This window comes from Schistocerca gregaria, chromosome X, assembly GCF_023897955.1.
Source record: "Schistocerca gregaria isolate iqSchGreg1 chromosome X, iqSchGreg1.2, whole genome shotgun sequence".
In the NCBI taxonomy this organism is placed as follows: Eukaryota; Metazoa; Arthropoda; class Insecta; order Orthoptera; family Acrididae; genus Schistocerca; species Schistocerca gregaria.
The window spans coordinates 503,988,923-504,011,628 of NC_064931.1; the positions used below are offsets into that span (position 1 = coordinate 503,988,923).

General features: G+C 40.3%; 1 protein-coding gene across 4 annotated transcripts in view; it reads left to right on the forward strand.

Moving 5' to 3' along the window:
• LOC126297705 (protein unc-79 homolog) overlaps positions 1 to 22,706 on the forward strand; it is an 810,295-nt gene that overhangs the window by 414,603 nt on the left and 372,986 nt on the right. For all 4 annotated transcript variants that reach the window (XM_049988834.1, XM_049988837.1, XM_049988836.1 and 1 more), the window contains exons 27-29: positions 1,545 to 1,767; positions 14,968 to 15,109; positions 18,104 to 18,401. In XM_049988834.1, the coding sequence (XP_049844791.1) occupies positions 1,545 to 1,767; positions 14,968 to 15,109; positions 18,104 to 18,401 (663 nt within the window). The remainder of the gene's footprint in view (positions 1 to 1,544; positions 1,768 to 14,967; positions 15,110 to 18,103; positions 18,402 to 22,706) is intronic.

A 22,706-nucleotide genomic window follows, 5' to 3' on the forward strand; every position in this document is an offset into this window, starting at 1 on the left:
CTCTTTACATGACTCTCAGTGTTGGAATCACATCCATGAGTCGCAGCTTCTTCTCACAGATTTATTTGTTTATTTAGTCACCAGTCTTCTGACTGGTCTGATGTGACCTGCCACAAATTCCTCTCCTGTGACAAACTCTTCTTCTCAGAGCAGCAACTGCAACTTATGTCCTGAATTATTTTCTGGATGTATCCAGTCTCTGTCTTCCTCTATAGTTTTTACCCTTTGCTGCTCCCTCTAGTATCATGAAAGTTATTCCCTGATGTCTGCACAAATGTTCTACCATGATATCCCTTCTTCTTGGCAGTGTTTTACATATATTCCTTTCTTTGTCAATTCTATGGAGAACCTCCTCATTCCATACCTTATCAGTCCACCTAATGGATAGCATTCCACTGTAGCACCATATCTCAATTGCTTCAATTCTCTTCCGTTCCAGTTTTCCCTTACAATGCTGTGCTCCAAACATACATTCTCAGGAATTTCTTCCTCAAATTAAGCTTTTGTATGTCAATCTTTATTAGCAGGAGGTCTCAGGGCGATGGCCGTTTACTGTCTTGACAAAAAATAAAAGCACCTACAGCCATCCTTATGATTTTATTTTATTTTGTCGTTACCAGTTTCAACACTTCATTGCCTCATCTTCAGTCTGTTTTTGCTGCAGTACAGGTTGATATGATCCCTATGCATAACCCATCAGTTGCCAGCATTACTGGATTTGCAGATAATGTGTCAACACTCCAACTATCAACTGCGTCTTTGACAAGGCTGTTGGATGAATGATGGTGACTTCTTATACTGGAAGTGTTTGGCCACCACTGCTTATGATTTTTATTCAAAATTTAAGTGGTGGTGGATTTTGAACCTGAGACTTCATTACTAACAAGATGAAGTCCTCAAAGGGGTGCTTTAATTTTTCAAAATAGGTGAAAATCAAATAGGATAAAGTTGGGACTATATGTATATGATAAATGGCCGTGAACACAAGGTGTCTCATTGTTACATATGTCACAGTGCTTGTGTGTTTTTTGGCAGATTCATGCCAAAGGAGATTGCGCTTCAAGTGTGAACAAACACTTTGAATTCATACTTTCAGTTTTCTGTGGATCTCTCATGCATCAACCTAGTTATGGTACACACCACAACATAACACAGTGCAATTCAGAGCCCTCTAATGGCCAAGGGTTGCATCTTGTCACCAAGTGATATGTATGACATGTAATACGTCAACCAATATTGAGAACAGAATAAAAAATTTTAAGGCATTCCTTTTCAGCAAGCCCCCATATATCACAAGGAACAGCTGGTTTTTTTAAGTATTGGCTAACCTATTAACTTGACTATTTCAAACTTAGCCCGAGTATCTACAAATTTTGTGTACCCTTTAATTGATATTGAAGTAGTAACGTAGTAAGAGAATTTTCTTTTGGGTAGTGTGTATATTGATTTACTAAACTAAACTGAAGTCTTTTATTCTTGCTGTTGATGATGAATAGCTGAATTAGTGATTTATTTCTATGTAAATATTATATAATATGTTTCAGAATGTCACCAGTATTTAATGCATTTTTGGCAAACTTGCCACAATTGTTGGACCAGAATCAACTTATGGGCTGTTCTCTCCTGCCAACATGCCTTGTGCTTTTACAGTATTGTCCTTGTCCTCATCATCCAGGAGAATTCCAAGTTCCAGCATATAGCCTATGGTTTCTGGAGCCCCATACACGTCGGTCTTGGCTAATGGCTGTTCTTGTTCTGATGTACAAGGTATCCTAGACTGGTCAAAATATATTAAGATATGTTATTAGTAGTTTTACAAATATTATTTTTATAACGGTATTTAAGCTAAATCCTTTCACATACAAATTTAACTGCTACATTTTTATACATTAGGGATTCTAATTTAGAAACAACACATGACTTTAATCATGTTATTATAATACTTCTTGTAACTATAATGTCCATTATTTGTAAAATATATTTTGTGGTGAAGTCTTTTAATGTAACCCTACTCATCAGTTCTTTGTGCCATTAAATATACTGAAAAATGTTTGTGCAAATAGCAACCCTTTCCTTAAGATAACTGTACTGGAAATTTCAAACTGCTTATTGGGAACTACTTCAGAGTAGCCTCATTTCTTCAATTTTCTCTTCCACATACCATATATGTTTCATCTCCCAACCATGAAGAGTCATGGTACAGATGATATTTTATCTTCTGTTTACTTAATGACATCCATTTTAATATTTATGAGTTCTACAACTTCCACAAAACAGCATGAGCCACAAAATCAATGCTTGCACTAAAGATGCCCTTTCAGTGTTAAAAATATATTATAGTTCACTTACTATTTGTAACTATGCATAAAGATATTGTTATAATCTTTAATCACCAATATTGTGTGGATATTCAAACACTCTCACTTAAGAACAATATGGTTACATGATATCAACTCAGTATCGCGTATTTGACTGCCGTGCCATGACATGCGGCCGGCGCCATTCGTAGCTAGGTGGTGCTCCCGTGCTCAGCCGAGTTGCGGAGCGCCTCTATCGCCGTTTGTGCGTACTGTCGTGGCGGCACTGTTAAATGCGGTGGCACTGTCACAACACTTTTCCGCCTGTGAAAAAAAATCACTACCTTCGAGACATGGACAGTGCGGAGACATCCATGGCCTCTTGTGAGGCCCCGAGAAGATCCCGCAGAGAGACACGTGAGTACGGTCAAAAATGTGCAGGACCGAAGCTCGTGCGTGGGACGTGCCTGCTGGACAAGATGATGGGTGAAAACTCTGGAGTAGCATCCACAGGTGTCGTGGACCTAGGGGTGTACTCCTGCGAGATGGGCCAAGGAGAAGGCGACCGGCGTACTCGGAAGCGGTAGCGACGTCGGCTGAATCAACACGTATGGTAGATTGGCAGCAGCAACAGGATTGGCTTCTCGGGCTGGTGGAGGCGAAGGAAGGGGTGGTGGCACCGGCGTGGCCACCACTCGTGGGCCCATCTGGTCGTAATGGCGAACAACCGTGCCGTCGTCCGTACGTATTTCACAAAGCCGGTGGCCACGAAGAGCCTTGACAATCCCTGGAATCCATTTAGGGTGAGATCCGTACCCTCGTGCCCACACGTCGGTGCCCACCGAGTACTTTCCCTCACTAGGGGACACAGCACACGGCCTGACAGGGTGAAGCAGGTGCAGTAGAGTGCGCGGTTGGTGGCTATGCAAGAGTTCAGCAGGGCTGCGATCACCCAGAGGCGTGAAGCGATAAGAACTCAGAAATTGCAGCAGAGCATCATCTGTGGAAAAATTACTAAAGAATTTTTTCATCTGGCTTTTGAAAGTGCGGACAAGGCACTCGACCTCCCTATTCGATTACAGATGGAAGGGCGGTGCTGTAACATGATGTACCCCTTGTCCAGTACATAAATCACGGAAGGCCTGCGAAGAGAACTGAGGGCCATTGTCCATGACAATCGTGAACCTTCTAGTGCAAAGATTTTGGACAAAGCCAGCGCCGTCACCGCAGTGGTGGACGACGGACATCGAACAACAAACGGAAACTTTGAGAAGGAGTCAATCAACAGTAGCCAATAAGTACCGAGGAAGGGGCCGGAAAAGTCAGCGTGCCCCCATTCCCACAGCTGTGCTGGATCAGGCCACGGAGAGGGCATTGTACGAGGTGCACCAGTTGTTGAGCACACTGACCACACACAGCAACCAATACCAGGCCAATAAACGTGCCTGCCGGCCAGTGACTTAGTCCGAGAAATACCCCAATGGCCTTCATGCAACAGTTTTAAAACATCTTTGTGAAGAGAGGCTGGCACCACGACCCATGGAGATGCGCCATCCATGGCCAGAAGAACAACACCATCATGAACAGACAGATGAAGGCGCAAGGCACTGTAGTTGCGAAGGGGATCCGATGCCCGGCCCTTGGTCCTGTCCGGCCAACCTCGTTGAACAAAACCGATCATCTGACGCAGGACCGGGTCTTGCGCAGTAGCCGATGCGACCTGCAAACCTGTATGTGGAAAACCCTCGACCGCTCGACGTTCTTCCTCATCAATGTGGTAACAGAGTAGTTTATCACGATCGAAAACCGGGTTGGGGCCCATCGGCAATTATGACAATGCATCAGCATTGGTGTGCTGGGCTGTGGGGCAATAGTGAATCTCATAGTGAAAACAAGACAAGTATAAGGCCCAACGTTGCAGGCGGTGAGACAGAGAGACCAGCGGCTTGTGGTCGGTGATGAGGTGAAACTTAGAACCATACAAAAAAATGCTGAACTTTTTTAGAGCATAAATGACAGCGAGCGCCTCCTTTTTGATTTGAGAGTAATGTCGTTGTGCATCGTTGAGGGTCTTGGAAGCATAGGCGATGGGTCGTTCCGACCCATCCTCATACCGATGGGCGAGAACAGCCTTTAGGCCATACTGTGACGTGTCAGTCACCAGAACCAAGTACTGACCTGGACGGAATGTGGCAAGACAAGGCGCTGACTGCAAATGAGCCTTCAGGTGGACCAAAGCCTGCTCACAATCGTCGGACCAACAGAAAGGGACGTTTTTGTGTAACAGCTGATGCAGAGGATGAGCAACCACCGCCATGGATGGAATGAATTTGTGATAATAAGCAATCTTTCCTAGAAACGCCTGAAGTTCTTTGACCGTAGACGGCCGGGGTAGAGCATAAATGGCCGCAACGTGCTGATGGAGAGGACGTATGCCCTCACAAGACAAGTGGAAACCAAGATACATAATGGAGGGTTGGAAGAACTGTGACTTTTCCAGATTGCACCTCAACCCAGCCGAATGCAAAACCCGAAACAGTGAACGCAAATTATGAAGATGCTCCTCAGTGGAGGCCCCCGTGACAACAATGTCATCCAGATAGTTTATGCAGCTGGGAACGGAAGCTGTGAGTTGTTCCAAAAACCGCTGAAAAATGGCCGGCGTGCTAGTGATGCCAAATGGTAACCGCTGGTACTGATACAACCCACAAGGAGTGTTGATGACGAGAAATTCCTTGGAAGAAGCATCCAACAGCAAATGATGGTACACCTCCGATAAGTCAAGTGTAGAAAAGAACTGGCCCCCAGCGAGCTTAGTGAATAACTCCTCAGGACGAGGATAAATGTCAATGAGGCTCTGAGTGTTGACAGTGGCTTTAAAGTCACCACACAATCGCAGACTCCCGTTTGGTTTAGAAACCACCACGATTGGCGACGCCCATTTGCTGGAGGTAACAGGAAGGAGAATCCCTGAAGCTGTTAACCTGTCTATCTCAGCCTTGACAGGTGCACACAACGCCACCAGAATAGGGCGTGCCCGGAAAAACTTAGGGCGAGCTGTAGGTTTAAGAGTAATGTGTGCTTCAAAATCCTTGGCACGACCCAGACCAACAGATAACAAGGACAAAAATTCAGAACACAATCCATCCAGCTGTTGATACGGAATATCCGCAGATATGAGGTGCACATCATCATCAATGGAGAACCCGAACAACTGGAAAGCATCATAACCGAACAGGTTTTCAGTGCCTGCATGATCCACCACATAAAACGTGAGGGGCCTAACAACAGACTTGTAGGCAGTGGAAGCATCAAAGGGGCCAATGATAGGAACTTTCTGTTTCTTATTAGTTCTCAGATTTCGCGTAACTGTGAACAAAGGAGGAGAGCCCAACTCCAAATACGTGTGAGAATTAATGAGAGTTACTGCAGAGCCAGTGTCCACTTGCATGCGGATGTATTTATCCAGAACACGGACAGTAACAAGTAACTTATTTGTTTGAGAAAGCACACAGTGAACATCCATGTCCAATGCCTCGTCCTCGTTGACAAGAACTTTAGGGGACTGACACACAGAAGCAATGTGGCCTTTTTTCCTACATGAATTACATGTGGCCCAATGTTGTGGACTCGCGGCCCTGTCATATTGTACGAAACAATGTGGACAAGAAGGAAGTGTGGAACGAACCTGCTCCTGTGGTTGCTGCTTTCGCTGCGAGCTTTGCGGCCCAGATCAACATTGTTTACGTGAGTGAACCACCGCCACATCTTCGTTCTCCTGTGAAACAGGCAAATTGTCCATGTCGAAAGTTGACTGTACAGCACCAACATCACACCACGCATCTATTTGCGTACCAGCAGCGTGAGACACTTCAAAGGATTGAGAGATGCTTAGAACTTCCGACAACGACGGGTTTGGCAGTTGTAGGGCACGTTGCCGAACTTCTTTATCAGGAGCAAGCAATAGAATAGTATCCCTAACCATTGAATCAGCATATGACTCATGATGAGTGTCCGTGACAGACTGACATTTCCTACTCAGACCGTGTAGTTCCACCCCCCTAGCTCGGTAAGATTGATGGGGCTGTTTACGACACCGGTAGAGTGCTAGACGGGCAGCAACAATGTGGGTGTTTTTCGGTAATAGTTAGAGAATATGTCACACATTTCTTGGAAGGACAGAGAGGCAGGTTCCCGCAGAGGGGCTAACTGAGATAGCAACTGATAGATCCGTGGGGAAATCCAAGATAAAAATAACGACTTAAACATAGGAGCGTCGACAATGCCGAAAGCCAAGAAGTGTTGCCACAAACTCTTCTCATAATCCTCCCAGTCTTCAGCGGCCTTGTCGTAAGGAGAGAATGGAGGTGGAGAAGAGGAAGACAGACGATCAGTAAGCGACGTCGACAACGCCTGAATCGCAGCCGTCATCTGTGTTTGTTGAACTGTCAGCTGCATTTGTTGTGCCTGAATATCAGCCGTCAGCTGTGTTTGTTGTTCAATGAGCGCTTGCATAAGCTGTTCCCTGTCTGCCCCATCACGAACACACAAATCCACAACGCAGTGAAAATATCCCATCCTCGTCGCCAAAAAGTGTTATAACCTTTAATCACCAATATTGCGTGCATATTCAAACACTCTCACTTAGGAACAATCTGGTTGGTGCTCCCATGCTCAGCCGAGTTGCAGAGCACCTCTATTGCCGTTTGCGCGTACTGTTGTGGCGGAACTGTTAAATGTGGTGGCACTGTCACAACAGATATGTTATTGTTAGATTGCATTATTGGCAGTAAACTAATAGAAACAGCAACAACTGAAACACTGAAATATATCTGGGAGTAACAGTCCAGAGGGATGAAAATAGACTGACTTCTTAAAAATATTTTTAGTGAAAAACAGTTTCATTGCAAGAATTTAAGAAAATGGAATTCATTCATGAAATCACCTGGTCAATTGATTATTTAATATTTTTTGTTAATTTGGTCTCTTACTATCAAAGATTAGTAGATGAGATATCAAAGATACAAAAACGAGTAATGTGCTTTACTATGGGTTTGCTAAGCAAGTGTGAGAATATTATGGAGATGCTCATCAAACTCTAGTGACAGATGCTACTACAGTGACTTTTTATTCAAGGAGAAGGTAACTTAAAATTTGGCGAGTTTATATTCCAGGGAAGCCAAGCACTGTATTACTTCATCTTGCATACATCTTCCAAAATGCCCACATTCAGAAAATAAGAGACCTCAGCTTTTAGGGAAGTTTAATGACAGTTATTCTTTTTGTTGACCAATTATGAATGGAGTACAAAGAAGAGACAATGATACTGGACACTTTAGGACTTGTGCCTGTTGTCAATCAGTCACCCATTTTATTACACTTTATGAAGAAGTTTATAAAATATTAATATATGGAACCTGGACCAGTAATGATTGTACTACTTCTTACTGTATTAGAGAGGGATTTTTTTCCATTTCACTGCAAACTTAGCTCCTCAAAACTGATCAAACTGCTGTTTCTGGGTTTGAAATAAATATATTGTTTGCTGTTTGCGTTACTGGTTTAAGTGTTTTGTTAAAAATTTTTGTATGTGCACACATATTTAAGGAATGCAAGCTTTGAATTAATTTTTATTTCCATGAGTAGTTTTGTCTTACTAACTCTAGATGCACTAACTCATTTTGATATGTGTGACCTACTTTTTGTTAGTTTTGTTGCATATTGTTACAAAACAGAAACAGTATTCAGTTGAAAAATTGCAGTTGACCTTTGTGAAAGTGTGTTTCATGAGTAACCACCTGGTGAGGCTCAGTTTTTTTAAATAAATACTTCCATACTTTCTTTTGGTTGTACTAACTGAATTTAATTTTGGCAACTATACAAACTGTACTGATCTCATTACAATTTGTAATTTGATCCTGCTATAAGAACAACATAGCCATGTTTAGTAGAACTGACAGATTCTTTTCCTATATTGCTGATCAAGTTTCTGGACATAGCCCATGGTTAATAACTGCTCATACACTCATGTTCTCTGTGACAAAGTTTCACAGAAATTTTGAAAAGTTATATGCATGCCTGTCCCTGAATATTTTCACGTTTTATTCTTGAAGAATCAAGTTAACCAAGTTCACTAGCAATAATTTTTATAACTATGACCAGTTTCAGCAGATTTGATCATTTGAAAATGAATCACAACCTGAAACTATTCCTCAAGTGAATAAAAGTCAAATTCACAATGTTGCCTGTTTTTCTATTGTATTGTGGCTATCATGCCTATGTTTATGTGTTCACTATGCTGTTCATAGCAGCTTACTTGCATTTCAGTTCTTTTATTTATTATTAGATCAACTGCTGCATTACCGTACTTGTTTTTGTGTCAGTGACACTGTATTCCCCCCTCCCCTCGCTGATGGACTATGGACATAGCCATTGATCAGACAACATATCATATCTGTAACTACAACATAGGGGTATCTATTGAGAGATCCGACAAATGGGTGATTCCTGAAGAGGGGGAGCAGCCTTTTCAGTAGTTCCAGAGACAACAGTCTGGATGATTGATTGATCTGCCCTTGTAACACCAACTGAAACGGCTTTGCTGTGCTGGTACTGCAACAACCAAAAGCAGCAGGAAACTTCAACAGTAATCTTTCCCAAGGCCATGCTGCTCTACTGTATGGTTACATGATGATTGTGTTGTCTTTGGGTAAAATATTCCCATTCAGATATCTGAGTGGGGACTACTCAGGAGGATGTTGTCATCAGGAGAAACAAAACTGGCTTTCTACACATTGGAGCCTGGAATGTTGGATTCCTTAATCGGGCAGGTAGATTAGAAAATATGATAGATGGATAGGTTAAAGTTAGATATAGTGGGAACTAGGGAAGTTCAGTGGCAGGAGGAGTGGCCATATAAATACAGGGTTATAAATACAAAATCAAATAAGGGTAATGCAGGACCAGGTTTAACAATGAATAAGAAAATAGGAATGTGAGTAAGTTACTATGAACAGCATAGTGAACACATCATAGACAAGACATACAAAAATGCCACACATACCACACTAGTACAAGTTTATATGCCAACTAGCTCTGCAGGTGCTGAAGAGACAGAAGAAATGTATGATAAGATAAAATAATTATGCAAATAGCTAAGGGAAATGAAAATTTTTGTGATGGGGGACTGGCATTTCACAGTAGGAAAAGCAAGGTCAGGAAAAATAATGAGTCAATATGAACTGGGTGAAAGGAATGAAAGACAAAGCTGCCTGGTAGAATTTTGTGCAGAGCATAATTTAATCATCACTGACACTTGGTTTAAGAATCATGAAAGAAAGTTGTATACATGGAAGAGACCACATCTACATCTACATGATTACTTTACTATTCACAATAAAGTGCCTGACAGAGGGTTCAATGAACCACCTTCACTCTATCTTTCTACCGTTCCACTTTCGAATGGCATGCGGGGAAAACAAGCACTTAAATTTTTCTGTGTGAGCCCTAATTTCTCTTATTTTATCGTGATGATCATTTCTCACTGTGTAGGTGGGTGGCAACAGAATTTCCATGGGCAGATGTGGACTTTGATAACAATTTATTGTTTATGAAGTGTAGATTAATACTGAAGAAATTTCAAAAAGGTAGGAGATTAAATAGATGGTACCTTGATAAGGTGGCAGAACCAGAGGTTGTCAAGAGTTTCAGAGGGAGCATTAAGCAACAGATGACTAGAACAGGTAAAGGGATACATTAGAAGACACATGGGTAGCTTTAAGAGATGAAATACTGAAAGCAGTAGAGAATCAAATAGCTAAAAAGACAATGCCTAAAAGAATGTCTAGGACAACATGGGAGATATTGAATTTAATCAATAGAATGAGAAAATATAAAAATGCAGCAAGCAAAGTAGGGGAAAAGGAGGACAAACAATAAAGAAATGAGACTGACAGGACGTGCAAAGTGGCTAAGCAGGAATAGCTATAGGACAAATGTAAACATTTAGAAGTATATTTCGTTAGGGAAAAGATAGATACCACCTGCTGGAAAATTAAAGAGGCCTTTGCATAAAAGGGAAGCAGCTGTATGAATATCAAGAGCTCAGATGAAAAACAGTATCAAGTTGAGAAGGAAAGCTGAAAGATTGAAGGAGTGTATAGAGGGGCTGTACAAGGGAGATGAACTTGGGGCAACATTATAAAAATTGAAGAGAACACAGATGAAGATGAGATGAGAGATATGATAGTGCAAGAAGAATTTGATAGAGCACTGGAAGATCTAGGTCAAAACAAGGCACTTGGAGTAGACAGTACACTATCAGAACTAATGACAGCCTAGGGAGAGCCATCCGTGACAAAATCATTCCATCAGGTGTGCAAGATGTATGAGACAGGTGAAATAACCTCAAACTTTGATAAGAATGTAATAATTCCAGTTCCAAAGAAAGCTGGTGCTGACAAGTGTGAATATCATCAAACTGTCAGTTTACTAAGTCATGGTTGCAAAGTACTAACATGAATTCCTGACATTATTATGCAAAAGCTGGTAGAAGTCATCTTTGGGGAAGATCACTTTGGAATCTAGAGAAATGTAGGAACATGAAGGCAATACTGAACCTACAGCTTCTCTTCAAAGATAGGTTAAGGAAAAACAAACCTTCATTTATAGCATTTATGGACTTAGACAAATCTTCTGACAATGTTGACTGGAATACTCTCTTTGGAATTCTGAAGGTAGCAAGGGTAAAATACACGGAACAAAAGGCTGTATACAACTTGTACAGAAATCAGATGGCAGCTATAAGAGTTGAGCAGCATAAAAGGGGAGCAGTGATTGAGAAGGACATGGTTGTAGCCTATACCTGGTATTCAATCCATACATTGAGCAAGTAAAGAAGAAAACCAAAGAAAAATTATGGATAGGAACTATTGTTCTATAAGAAAAAACAAAAACTTTGAGGTTTGCCAATGACATTTGAGTTCTGCATGAGACAGCAAGGCACTTGGAAGAGCATTTGAATGGAGTCGACAGTGTCCTGAAAGAAGGATATAAGATGAACAGTAAACAAGAGTAATGGAATGAAGTTGAATTAAATCAAGTGATGCTGAGAGAATTAAATGAGACATTTAAAGTAGCAGATTGGTTTTGCTGTTTGGACAGCAAAGTAACTAATGATGGCCAAAGTAAAGAGGATATAAAATGTAGACTGGCAATGACAAGAAAAGTGTTTCTGAAGAAGAGAAATTAGTTAGCACTGAATACAGATGTAAGTGTTATGAAGCCTTTTCTGAAGGTATTTGTATGGAGTGTATCCATGTATGGAACTGAAGCATGGACAAGAATAGAGTAGAAGCTTTCAAAACATGGTGCCACAGGACCATGTTTAAGGTTGGATGGGTAGATCATGTAACTAATGAGCAAGTACTGACTAGAATTGGTGAGGAAAGAAATTTGTGGCACAACCTGACTAGAAGAAGGAATTGGTTGATAGGACACATTCTGAGACATCAAGGGATCAGGAGTTTAGTACTGGAAGGAAGTAAGCAGGGTTAAAATTGCAGAGGGAGTCCAAGAGATAAATACAGTAAGCATATTCAGAAGAATGTAAGATTCAGTAATTATTTGGAGATAATGAATCTTTCACAGGATAGGGTAGTATGAAGAGCTGCATAAAAACAGTATGAAGACCACAACAACAACAACAACAACAAACCTGTGCTAACATGCCCAGAAGTTGCTGTTCTTCCTGCAACCAGATTTCAGTTCTTCCACACCATGTCTAAACTATATGTAACATAAACAAAATTGTTATTACTTTTAGAAACACCAGAGAAAATACATTTACATTTTTGTTCTGTGCATTACTGTAAGGTCTATGGCCCAAAATACTTTTTGTTGTAGCATATATTAAGATTTGTTACAATCTGTTCACATATTGAGCATAGGAAAAGTGATTGCTTATGTGCCTCTTTGTGTACATTTTTTTGTATAATTTTTGTCTTCATAGTCTCAGTGGGAACATTACATAAGGGGTGAATTATGTGTGTAGATTCTAACATGAAGACTAGTTCTTGGCATTTTTAGCATGTTGTTCTGTAATCTTTAAGTGCCTGCCAAGTGAAATTTCTTAACTTTTCACAACACTCTAGTGAGATGAATGGAACTGGTGCATTTGTGCTGACTTTCTTTACATATCCTGTTAGTTTGACCTGGTCTAGACACCACACACTATTCCAACATTAGCCACAGTGGTGTTCTTTGGCAAAAGTGTTGTTTCCCAGTGCCTTATCAGTAAATGATGTCTGCAACTAAGCCTGTATATCTGTTCTAAATCAAATTACCACATTTAATATTCCCGGTATTTGTATGATATGAATGTCTCAAGCTATTACTCATAAATTTGCAGTTACATTTTTTAATTTCACGAAGGTGACACTTACTAATAGTTAGTTAATAGTCTTAGTGCCAGGTTGATATATTGTCATAATCAGATTTGGTATTACTGTAAATTTCACTGTATAAGTATATGCCATAGAGAATCACAATTGCAAAATATCAGAGAATGAAGCAAGTACTAACCACTAAGTCATAGGCCAACACACACACCCATGCCCAAAGGAGGACTTGAACCTCCAACGAGGAATATATATTCTTAGTATAAATATCTTATGTAAATGACCTTGTAGATAGTGTTGGTAGTCCTCTGAGGCTGTTAATGCCCAGGAGTTGCTGTTCTTCCTGCAACCAGATTTCAGTTCTTCCACACCATGTCTAAACTATATGTAACATAAACAAAATTGTTATTACTTTTAGAAACACCAGAGAAAATTGTAGTGCAAAGGTTGAATCACTGGAAAATGACTGTGAAATGTAGGTACACTGAAGTGCCAATGAAACTGGTATAGACATGCATATTCGAATACAGAGATATGTAAACATGCAAAATACTGCACTGCAGTCAGTGAGTAAGAAAGTGGTGTTATAGTCTGTTCACGAGTGATGGGAGGCAGCATCTCCGAGGTAGCGATGAAGTGGGGATTTTCCTGTATGACCATTTCATGAGTGCGCCAATATCAGGAGTCCAGTAAAACATCAAATCTCTGATATTGCTGTGGCCAGAAATAAATTCTGCAAGAATGGAACCAATTATGACTGAGGAGAATCAGTCAACGTGGCAGAAGTGCAACCCTTCCACAAATTACTTTAGATTTTGAAGCTGGACCATCAACAAGTGTCAGCATGTGAATCATTCAATGAAAAACCATTGATATGGACTTTTGGAGCCCACTCATGTACCCTTGATGACTGCACAAGACAAAGCTTTATACCTGGTGGGGGCCCTTGACCACTGGCATTGGACTGTTAATGATTGGAAACATGTTGCCTGGCCAGACAAGTTTCATTTCAAATGATATTGAGCCAATGGACATGTGTGGGCATGGAGACAACCTCATGAATCCATGGACACTGCATGTCAGAAAGGAACTGTTCAAGCTGGTGGAGGCTCTGTAATGGTGGGGGGGGGGGGGGGGGGTGCAGTTTGAGTGATATGGGCCACCTGATACATCTAGATTTTACTCTGACAGGTGACACATACATAAGATTCCTGTCTGATCACCTGCCTCCGTTCATGTCCATTGTGTATTCTGACAGACTTGGGCAATTCCGACAGGACAATGCTACAACCCACACATCCAGAACTGCTACAGAGTGGCTCCAGGAACACTCATATGAGTTTAAACACTTCTGCTGGCCACCAAACTCCCCAGACATGAACATTATTGAACACATCTGGGATGTCTTGCAACATGCTGTTCACAAGAGATTTCTAACCCCTCGTACTCTTATGAATTTATGGACAGCCCTGCAGGATTCATGGTGTCAGTTTCCTCCAACACTACTTCAGACATTAGTCAGTCCATGCCTTGCCATTTTGTGCCACTTCTGCGTGCTTGTTGGAGCCCTACACGATATTAGGCAGGTGTACAAGTTTCCTTCGCTCTTTAGTGTAGATCTCCAACTGACAAGGGGTTTGTGCAAAGACTGGTACTTGGCACTCAACCTAACATATTGTACTGCAATGCACATAAGTAAAATTGTTTGATTACATCTTGATTCATCAATCAAAGGATCAGTTATAATAGGCAACATATATGGGACTATCCATACAGTGCAGTGTTAGATCAGAAAATTATTCAAAAAGTTATAGGGAATGCTGATGGTAGACTGTGATTGAACAGAAGAACACTAAGGAGGCATACTACATCCACAAAAAAGATGCATATAAATCTTGCAGACAACTGCTTCTTGCATGTTGTCTGTCAACCTTTGGAGCTATTCTTTACAAATTTTTATACTGATACAAAACAATATAGGTGACCATGTCCCAATTCAGGCTGATAGAACAATAACTGTTCAAAGCCATGACCACCAATACATTATAGCTATTAATACAGTAGATTTGGTTTAACATTTTTATTCTTCCAACTTTTTGTTCATTCCTAATATTGGTGTGCTTCAGCTAGACATATGTAAATATTATTCTCATATCTCAAAACATTCTGTTTGGATTGCCTTTATAATCTACCTAGATTTAACGCAGAGCTGTCACCATTTAAGTTATTGTTATCATTATACAAGTTGTAAATGGTAACTTTTCTGTTTACAGTACCAGTATAATCAACCTCCACACAGTGGCCAACTTCAGTCACTTATCAAAATTGTGCTGAATACATTGGACTCACAACATCATCAGTGTCGTCATATACCTGCAACTCTAGTTATGGGAACATTGCCATCTCGTTCTGAAGGTTAGTTTCACTCTTGTATAATGAATTTTTGTTAACTTGTTTATGAGTGGCAATATTCTTGCCAGTAATATTCTTCTCAATGTGTCACTGAATTGTACATCACTCTATTAATGGCTTATCCATTATGAAGGTAAAAGTAAAGTTGTATCAGTAATGCATTACTGGCTGGGATTCCACATGGGGTTTCAGCCAATTTTAAAAGTTTCCTTATTCACATTTCACTGGCCACATTTTCACTATAAAACCAAAGTGTTTTGTATTTAATGTAGCTGTTTCATGTAGGGTATTTTATTGAGTGCTTGTAAATTATGTTGTGTAAAATAGCTTGTGAAACTCAATGTCAGTACTCATCTTGAGTAATACCAATGTGTCCAATAATATTCATGTTCACACCTGACGAACACTGCTGTATTTTTAGAGAGTGATAATGACACAGAGGAAGAGCTCATAGAAGATGTATCACTTTGGAATGTGCTGTGGTGCTGTGCACATCGTCACCAATTGTGCATCTGCCTTGTGTCACATAGACTTTGCACCTCTCGACCTATTTCCCAAAAAAGGTGCAGCACAGACTGGTAACTCTTTTTTCTTCTTGTTATGTATGTTATGTTAACTGCTCAGATTGGACCTCTGTACTACAGACTTCACTCTTCACAAACTTTCTATATAAACCTTTTTATCAGTACTAGACTTGATGTGGATTTGTGTTGTATTCAGTTTGGTCCATTAATTCTCACATGTACATTACTGGACATTGTATAATGATGTCTTGTTCTTGGTGTTCAGACCATGTCAAATTGGAGTTAAAACTTGAGCTTTCACTTATTGTCACATTTTGTTCAGGAGTTGACTTCCTTTATAGTTTTGTTCAAGCTTGTAGTTCATCAGGTGACATCACTTAGAATTGTAACATCTGTTAGTCATGGAATCTGCTTGGGCAAATGCAAGAAACTAGCCAAGTGGCAGTGTGTTTCCTCTCCCCCACTGGGCCACAGTTGAGGGACAGAAGTAGAATGGAGACCATCCACAGCATCTCCTATCCTCCAAAGAATTACAATTTTTGCTTATACTCCTTTGAAGATGCTCTATATCAAGTGCTTGTCTCCAGGCACCACTCAGATTATAACCTTCATCTCTGTTAAAATTGATACTGCGTATGCAAATTCCTACCACTCCTTTTAGTACTGAATCTCAGTAAGCCAACAGAGGGAGATGAACTTTGTTTTTCCAAAGTCAACTTTGTGCCCCTGTGTAACACTATATTCCTCTATTGATGATTCCAATTTTTGATCATTGAGATTATTTTATGCTAGGATCCTGCTGGAAAAAATCTTTTATGTCAGTAGAGGAGATTGTTTTCATAATACCGTAATGCCATTAGACTCTCCTTGCCCTGCATCATTTAGTGACAGTTCCTCCATACTATCATAGCTATGCATCAGTCACGCTCTGAATGCATTTGTTGTGCTCTGTACTGATATTTGTGCATAACGGTTACACACTGGTATTTTGGGAATAGATTAGTGTATAGATGTTTTTTATAGACAGTAATTGGTATCAACTGGTATTCCAAAGATTATGAAAGTGATGGAACAAAACTATTTCAATTTGCAGATGTGGGTCATAATTATCTCTATAACTTATTGTTTCATTAGGCAGTTTTCTTTTGTTCACTGTTAAAACCTGTCATCATTATCTGTTCTGTAACATTTATTACATGTATCCTGTCTTCCCAGAAACTGCAAGAAATATTTCTGCTCTGCATATAGAGACCCAAACACTTATTCTTCTATTCCCACTGAGTGAGGTGGTAGAGTGATTAGCACACTAGACTCACATTCAGAAGGTTGACAGTTTCAATTCCAGTCCAGCCATCCAGAGCTAGGTTTCCTGCAATTACACTAAATTATTTAAGGTAAATGCTGGGACATTTCCTTTGAAAAGATCATGGCTGAATTCCTTCCCCATCCTTTCCTAATCTGAGCCTGTCCTCTGTCTCTAATGACCTCATTGTCAATGACATGTTAAACTCTAATCTACTTACTTACCAGCCTTCTTCTTCTTCTCCTTCTCCTCCTCCTCCTCCTTTGTCTTCTTCTTCTTCACCGTCTCTTGTTCTTCCACTTATTTATTTATTCTTTGAAACTACTTACTGATGAAACAAGAGTCCATTATACCCATATCTCTAACAAAGGGATTACTACACATCCTTTAGATAAAGCAACAAGTGGATAATATAATGGAAATAACATGATGCTAGAGATGTTGTTATCAGAAGCTGGAAGTCTGAAACAGTGGTCACATAAAAAATCAATTATAAAGAGGCTACAGAATGGCTGGAAAACTAAAGGAACAATGGTATTTACTTACTATTTATCTTAATGAGTGATAATATTAGTTGTAATCATGATTGAATTTCTCATGTTGAGAATTTATAGCAAGCCACATGTTTTACTTGGTAAAAAAAATTTCTTTAGCCAATATCACATAAATTCTTTTTTATTCTTGACAGTGATTTCCACAAATGTAAGTTTCACCTTGTGGTCCTCAAAATTTTTTGTTACAGATCATGTTCATTGTGAATTAGAACCTTATGCCACATTGTCATTTTGGTGCTACATTTTATCCACCATTATGAAAACATGGCATGAGTTTCTTAACTCACAATGAATATATTTTTTAAAAATTTTTTTGAAGACCAGACAATGACAGTTTCATCTGTCAGAACTGGCTGTCAAAAATAAAAAAGAATATCTGTGATCATGGCTATAGAAGGTTTTTTACCATGTTTGTAATCATGATAATTATTTTGTGAAAATCAGTGTACCTATACAATGACTTCCCAGTTCAATTAACAGTCCACTTCTTCACATGTAATATTTAGACTAATGGTCACTGTGGTTATTAACCTTCTGCTTTTCAAGCTAGATAATACTAATTACTGTGCATTCATTTGTTTTGAGATTGATAATCTGTTTTGTCTGTTATGTACAGATCTGAATCAACCATCTTTGGGTGGAGACATAGATGGAGGTGGACAAGGTGGATGTGGATTTAGCAGTGGGAATGGTGGTCTCATCAACATTGGAAGTAGCAACACAGAAAAAATAGATACACCCCCACTATCCCCACTCTTTCCAGAAGAAGTGAATCCTCATATTGCAGTCACCCCTAGAGCTGGGAAAATAACAACACTTCACCATCAAAGGTCTTTGCCTAACTTTGAAATACGACACCATACCAATTTTCCAAGCAAATCATCAAGCTTTGAAAGAAGGATGCCAGAGTCAAGGTAATAATAATACATATAGTGCAGAATCTTCAGCTAATTTGGAAAATATTTCGAGTAGATTTCCCCACCATGTTATAGTTCTGGGTGGAGATTTTAATTTGCCGGGTATAGACTGGGAGTCTCAAATGTTCATAACGGGCAGTAGGGAAAGAGAATCCATTGAAATTTTTTTAAAGTACTTTATCTGAAAACTACCTTGAGCAGTTAAACAGAGAACCAACTCATGGCGATAATATATTAGACCTTCTGATGACAAACAGACCTGAACTATTTGAATCAGTTAATGCAGAACAGGGAATCAGTGATCATAAAGCGGTTACTGCATCAATGATTTCAGTCTTAAATAGAAATCTTAAAAGAGGTTGGAAGATTTTTCTGTTTAGCAAAAGTGACAAAAAGCAGATTTCAGAGTACTTGATCGCTCAACACAAAAGTTTTGTCTCAAGTACAGATAGTGTTGAGGATCAGTGGACAAAGTTCAGAACCATCGTACAACATGCCTTAGATGAGTATGTGCCAAGCAAGATCATAAGAGATGGAAAAGAGCCACCGTGGTACAACAACCAAGTTAGAAAACTGCTGTGGAAGCAAAGGGAACTTCACAGCAAACATAAACATAGCCAAAGCCTTCCAGACCAACAAAAATTACGCAAAGCGAAATGTAGTGTGAGGAGCGCTATGCGAGAGGCATTCAATGAATTGGAAAGTAAAGTTCTGTGTAGTGACTTGGCAGAAAATCCTAAGAAATTTTGGTCTTATGTCAAAGCGGTAGGTGGATCAAAACGGTACTGAAACAGAGGATGACAGACTAAAGGCTGAAATACTAAATGTCTTCTTCCAGAGCTGTTTCACAGAAGAAGACTGCACTGTAGGTCCTTCTCTAGATTGTCGCACAGATGACAAAACAGTAGATATTGAAATAGATGACAGAGGGATAGAGAAACAATTAAAATTGCTCAAAAGAGAAAAGGCCGCTGGACCTGATGGGATACCAGTTTGTTTTTACGCAGAGTATGCGAAGGAACTTGCCCCCCTTCTTGCAGCGGTGCACCGTAAGTCTCTAGAAGAGCGAAGCGTTCCAGAGGATTGGAAAAGGGCACAGGTCATCCCCATTTTCGAGAAGGAATTTTGAACAAATGTGCAAAACTATAGACCTATATCTCTGACGTTGATCAGTTGTAGAAGTTTGGAACACATATTATGTTCGAGTGTAATGACTTTTCTGGAGACTGGATATCTACTCTGTGGGAATCAGCATGGGTTTCGAAAGAGACAGTCGTGTGAAACCCAGCTCGCACTATTTGTCCACGAGACTCAGAGGGCCATAGACACGGGTTCACAGGTAGATGCTGTGTTTCTTAGCTTCCGCAAGGCGTTTGACACAGTTCCCCCCAATCGTTTAATGAACAAAGTAAGAACATATGGACTATCAGACTAATTGTGTGATTGGATTGAGGAGTTCATAGATAACAGAATGCAGCATGTCATTCTCAAAGGAGAGAAGTCTTCCGAAGTAAGAGTGATTTCAGGTGTGCCGCAGGGGAGTGTCATGGGACCGTTGCTATTCACAATATACATAAATGACCTGGTGGATGACATCAGAAGTTCACTGAGGCTTTTTGCAGATGATGCTGTGGTGTATCAAGAGGTTCCAACAATGAAAAATTGTACTGAAATGCAGGAGGATCTGCAGCAAATTGACGCATGGTGCAGGGAATGGCAATTGAATCTCAATGTAGACAAGTGTAATGTGCTGCGAATACATAGAAAGATAGATCCCTTATCATTTAGCTACAAAATAGCAGGTCAGCAACAGGAAGCAGTTAATTCCATAAATTATCTGGGAGTACACATTAGGAGTGATTTAAAATGGAATGCTCATATAAAGTTGATCATCAGTAAAGCAGATGCCAGACTGGAAGAATCCTAAGGAAATACAATCCGAAAACAAAGGATGTAGGTTACAGTACGCTTGTTTGCCCACTGCTTGAGGACTGCTCAACAGTGTGGGATCCGTACCAGATAGGGTTGATAGAAGAGATAGAGACGATCCATTGGAGAGCAGCGCACTTCATTACAGGATCATTTAGTAATTGCGAAAGCATTACGGAGATGATAGATAAACTCCAGTGGAAGACTCTGCAGGAGAGACGCTCAGTAGCTCGGTGCGGGCTTTTGTTAAAGTTTCGAGAACATACCTTCACCGAGGAGTCAAGCAGTATATTGCTCCCTCCTATGTATATCTCGCAAAGAGACCATGAGGATAAAATCAGAGAGATTAGAGCCCCCACAGAAGCATACCAACAATCTTTCTTTCCACGAACAGTACGAGACTGGAATAGAAGGAAGAACCGATAGAGGTACTCAGGGTACCCTCCGCCACACACCGTCAGGTGGCTTGCGGAGTATGGATGTAGATGTAGATGTAAATACTGTGCTTGATAGATGCCTCACTGGTAGCTGAATAGCACTGAACCTATATAACTCACAAAAATTAAGCCTTTTAATGCTGACAATTTAATGTGACCAGTTATTTTAACTACCAAACTTATTAATTTTTACAATGTTTGGTCAAGTGATTGAGAATTTAATAATTAAACTGTAATACAAAATGTCCATTAAATGTGAATTTCCTATTTTGTAAATAGTGAACATTTTACAGTGTTGCTGTGTATAATTTGTGCCACTTAGTTGCTCTGATTTGCAATGACAGTTTTAGTAAATGTATATTCCATACCAATATACATTACTTTCTGAGAACTAGATGACCAAGTGTAAAACCAGCTTAAAAGTCTTTATGGCCACTAATCTCATTCTTACACATTGGAATGTGTCAAAGTGTTCACTCAAGACTCCAGTAAGCCTCTTCGTCAACTTCTCACAGTTACCAAACTTGCTGACATACACTGCCAGACAGAAAAAATAAAGTACTTAGAAGATATGGTGATTTTGTACATGTAGACACCATTGGCAGGTATGTAACTGACTAGAGTTGCAAATCTCTGTGGCAGGTAGAATGGCCACCATAGTGTAGTGATGTTGCCAGGTCTTGTAGGGTATATAAGGAGCAAGAACTGCATCAGATGTTGAGTGATCGCTATGAACAACGTGGAGATACTGCTTGCTTACAAGAGACAGTGGTATCAGTATCTGACAGAGTTTGAAAGGGGACACATTTTGTGTCTCCATTTGGGTGGTTGCTCAACTCTTATAATATTCATATTTCTGTGGCATTAGGATGTGTCAGTAGCCTGATGTTGGAACTGCATGTGAACAGTATGGCAGGCATACTAATCATAAAGGTTCCAGTCAACAACATCGGACTACCACAAGGGGGATTGCCCTCTTGTGCATATTTCAAACCCTTCAGATTTCCACCTACCAGTGTCATCCTCACTATTGGTCAGAGACAAGCAGCAGCTGTACTAGGAAATAACAGTCCCATGCGTAAGCTGCTGTTAACATGACAATGCAAAAGGCTGCATTTGTAGTGTTGCTTTGCTCGGGGAGCTTGGGCTTTTGATGAATGGCATCACATTATGGCAGCAACTTCTGGACTTGATGGACATCTTGCATCTTCGTGTGCTACCTCTCATCTGACAGTTTTGTGGTGCCATTTTTCATCAGAACAATGCTCACCCACAAATAGCATGTGTCTGTGTGAATTGTCTGTGTGATGTTGAGGTACTCCCATGACCACCAAGGCCCCTAGCGATCTGTCCATCTGTTCCTCATAGAACATACGAGGGGGGACCCAAAAGAAACCGGACTCTTAGGGCACTGCCACTCATAGACGTAGTGCAGGGTTCTCACACTAGATGGTATTAGTAGAGCCCTTCATGAAACAGCTGTGCAGACAGTGTCAGTGTAGAGCTGAACATACAAGTGTGGTTTTGTGTTCCTCTGACTTTTGGCAGGTTACCTCTGCGAAGTCATTATGGCAACTTTAAAAGAACAAAGAGTGTGCGTGAAATTTTGTTTCCTGCTTAAAAAAACTGCAATGGAGACACACCAAATGCTTCAGGAAGCTTTCCAGGAGGACGCTATGAGCTGCACACAGGTTTTTGAGTGGTTTGGGCACTTTAAATGTGGTGAGATGTGTGTTGAAGACCAAGCTCATTCTGGACACCCTTGAACATCACAAAATGAGGAGAACATTGAAAAGGTCCGACAAAAGATCAACGAGGATCGTCGCCAAAGGATTGACCAAATTTCAGCAGAGACATGAATCAGTTGGAGCTTATGCCAGCGTATTTTGAGTGAGGATTTGCACAAGATACGTGTTGCTGCTAAATTTGTTCTGTG